Below are 1,960 nucleotides of genomic sequence, written 5' to 3'. Positions count from 1 at the left end.
ACATTAGGACTCTACATGATGAGCATACTTGTGGAGCTGCAGTTCGTATTTCTAAAAACTCAAGGATGAGTTCAAATTTGGTTGCAAGTTTGATTGTTAATGAAGTTCGTGGGAATCCCCAAACTCGTCCAATTGATGTTGTGCGTCAATTTACAAATCAATACGGGTTCACCATTACGTACAATCACGCTTGGTTAGGAGTTGAGAAAGCTAGGACTGCTACTTTTGGAGATTTCTCTATGTCTTATGATGAGATTCGATGATATATGGATATTGTGATGAGCACAAATCCTAGTAGCTATTTGCGTCTTGACTATAACCATCAAAGTGGGCGATTCAAGAGGTTTTTTGTTGCTTTTAATGCTTTTATTCAAGGGTTTAGGCATTTCCGTCCTATATTGTTTATCGATGGAACTTTTTTGAAGGGGAAATATAAGGGTACCTTGTTAACAGCTACAGCGAAGGATGGGGGATCAAGGTAGATATTACTATAGTTTTTTCAAAAGTAACAAGTTACTTATTCTTAGAGTAACATGTTACCTATTTTCAGAGTAACATGTTACTGCTACTCAGAGTAAAAATCTACTATATTTGTCCTTTTCATTTAATATACTTACTAATTGTAAAATGTTATTTTTTAGGTTTTTTCCTTCTTGCAATGACAATTGTCGATACGGAGACTACAGATAGTTAGGAATGGTTTTTTATGTATTTGTCAAATATATTGTTGGATGAAAGACCAATTACCTTCATATCTGATCGGAACGCTGGACTTTTGGAGGCTTTACCCAAGGTTTTACCTACTGCTTACCACTATTTTTGTCTCCAACACTTAAAGGCCAATTTGAGGGAGAGGTTCTCTGATTCAAGTTTCAGCAATACTTTTAGGAGTAGAATAGTTTTTTTATTTACTTCATGTGCTTATGCTCCAACAGTGGAATGTTTTAATCAGTGTTTGAAAGAATTACAAGATGAGGGAAAAAGGATCGTTTGTAGGTTTCTATCCAATTTGCCCTATGACAAGTGGGCTAATGCATATTTTAAAGGACAAAAATACGGTGAAATGCACTTAAATGTGGCAAAGTCTTTCAATTCATGGATCCGTCAAGCTCGTTTTTTGCCTACTACAAAGATGATTGATTCAATTAGGTTTAAGATCATGGATTTGATGTCGAGAAGGAGAGAACAAGCTAAGAAATGGAATACTTTTCTTTATCCGGAGATGGATTCAACATTAGTAAATGCTCTTAAAAGTAGAAGAACTTGGTTGATTAGTCGTTCAAGTGATCATGTTTTTGAGGTTCAATCCCGGCCATCGGTTAGTGTTGACCTCTTGAATAGAACTTGCTCATGTTACCAATGGCAATTGAATAGATTTGTTTGTGCTCACGCGGCGACTGCTATCCAAAATAGCAGAGGTGATTTGTATGCACATGTGGAACCATTTTATTACACTAGTAAGTTTAAAGCTTGCTATGCTGAGTCCGTTTATCCAATACCCACTGTTGAGAAACCTTTTATAGCTATGGATGATCTTGTTGTCCTTCTTCCAATTTGTAAGAAGCCACCTGGTAGGCCAAGGAAGAATAGGATTCTATCCAGGGGTGAGAAGATAAGACAACTACAGCGTGATAGATATGAGAAGTACGGTCATAATAGGAAGACTTGCAAGGAGACATTGCCATGAAAGACATTATTGATTTTGTAATAGAAGTATAAAAATAATGCAGTTCTTCTGCAATAAATAATCCATAGCAATAATAGTATAATCTTTTAGACTAGATTTGTAAGGGGACATTGCAATAAAAGACATTTTTACTATGTTCTTGAATGGTTATCTGTTCAAGTTTCTGATTTGTTTATGGTTGAATTTGACATTTTAATATATTTTTTTATGTGGTTGAATAAGTTTCATGTAAATGAACTTATAATAGAATTTGTTCAGTAGGTGTGAAGGTTT

General features: G+C 35.1%; 1 protein-coding gene across 1 annotated transcript; it reads left to right on the top strand.

The window, feature by feature from the left end:
• Positions 1-266: 266 nt before the first annotated feature.
• On the top strand, positions 267-1,687 carry LOC114262099 (uncharacterized). The gene is made up of 2 exons (XM_028202451.2): positions 267-478; positions 739-1,687. Exons 1-2 carry the CDS (start codon positions 267-269, stop codon positions 1,685-1,687), a joined length of 1,161 nt encoding a protein of 386 aa, XP_028058252.2.
• Positions 1,688-1,960: the final 273 nt, after the last annotated feature.

This window comes from Camellia sinensis, chromosome 6, assembly GCF_055761805.1.
Source record: "Camellia sinensis isolate YWXY chromosome 6, ASM5576180v1, whole genome shotgun sequence".
NCBI classification, from domain to species: domain Eukaryota; kingdom Viridiplantae; phylum Streptophyta; class Magnoliopsida; order Ericales; family Theaceae; genus Camellia; species Camellia sinensis.
The sequence above is the reverse complement of the archived record's forward strand: the minus strand, read 5'-3'. Positions and strand labels throughout refer to the sequence as shown.

Excerpts from the sequence above, each read along its gene's own strand:
- LOC114262099 (XM_028202451.2), top strand. The coding sequence starts at position 267 with ATGGATATTGTGATGAGCACAAATCCTAGTAGCTATTTGCGTCTTGAC. Across the intron at positions 479-738 it reads GCGAAGGATGGGGGATCAAG|ACCAATTACCTTCATATCTG; the intron begins GTAGATATTACT and ends GTTGGATGAAAG.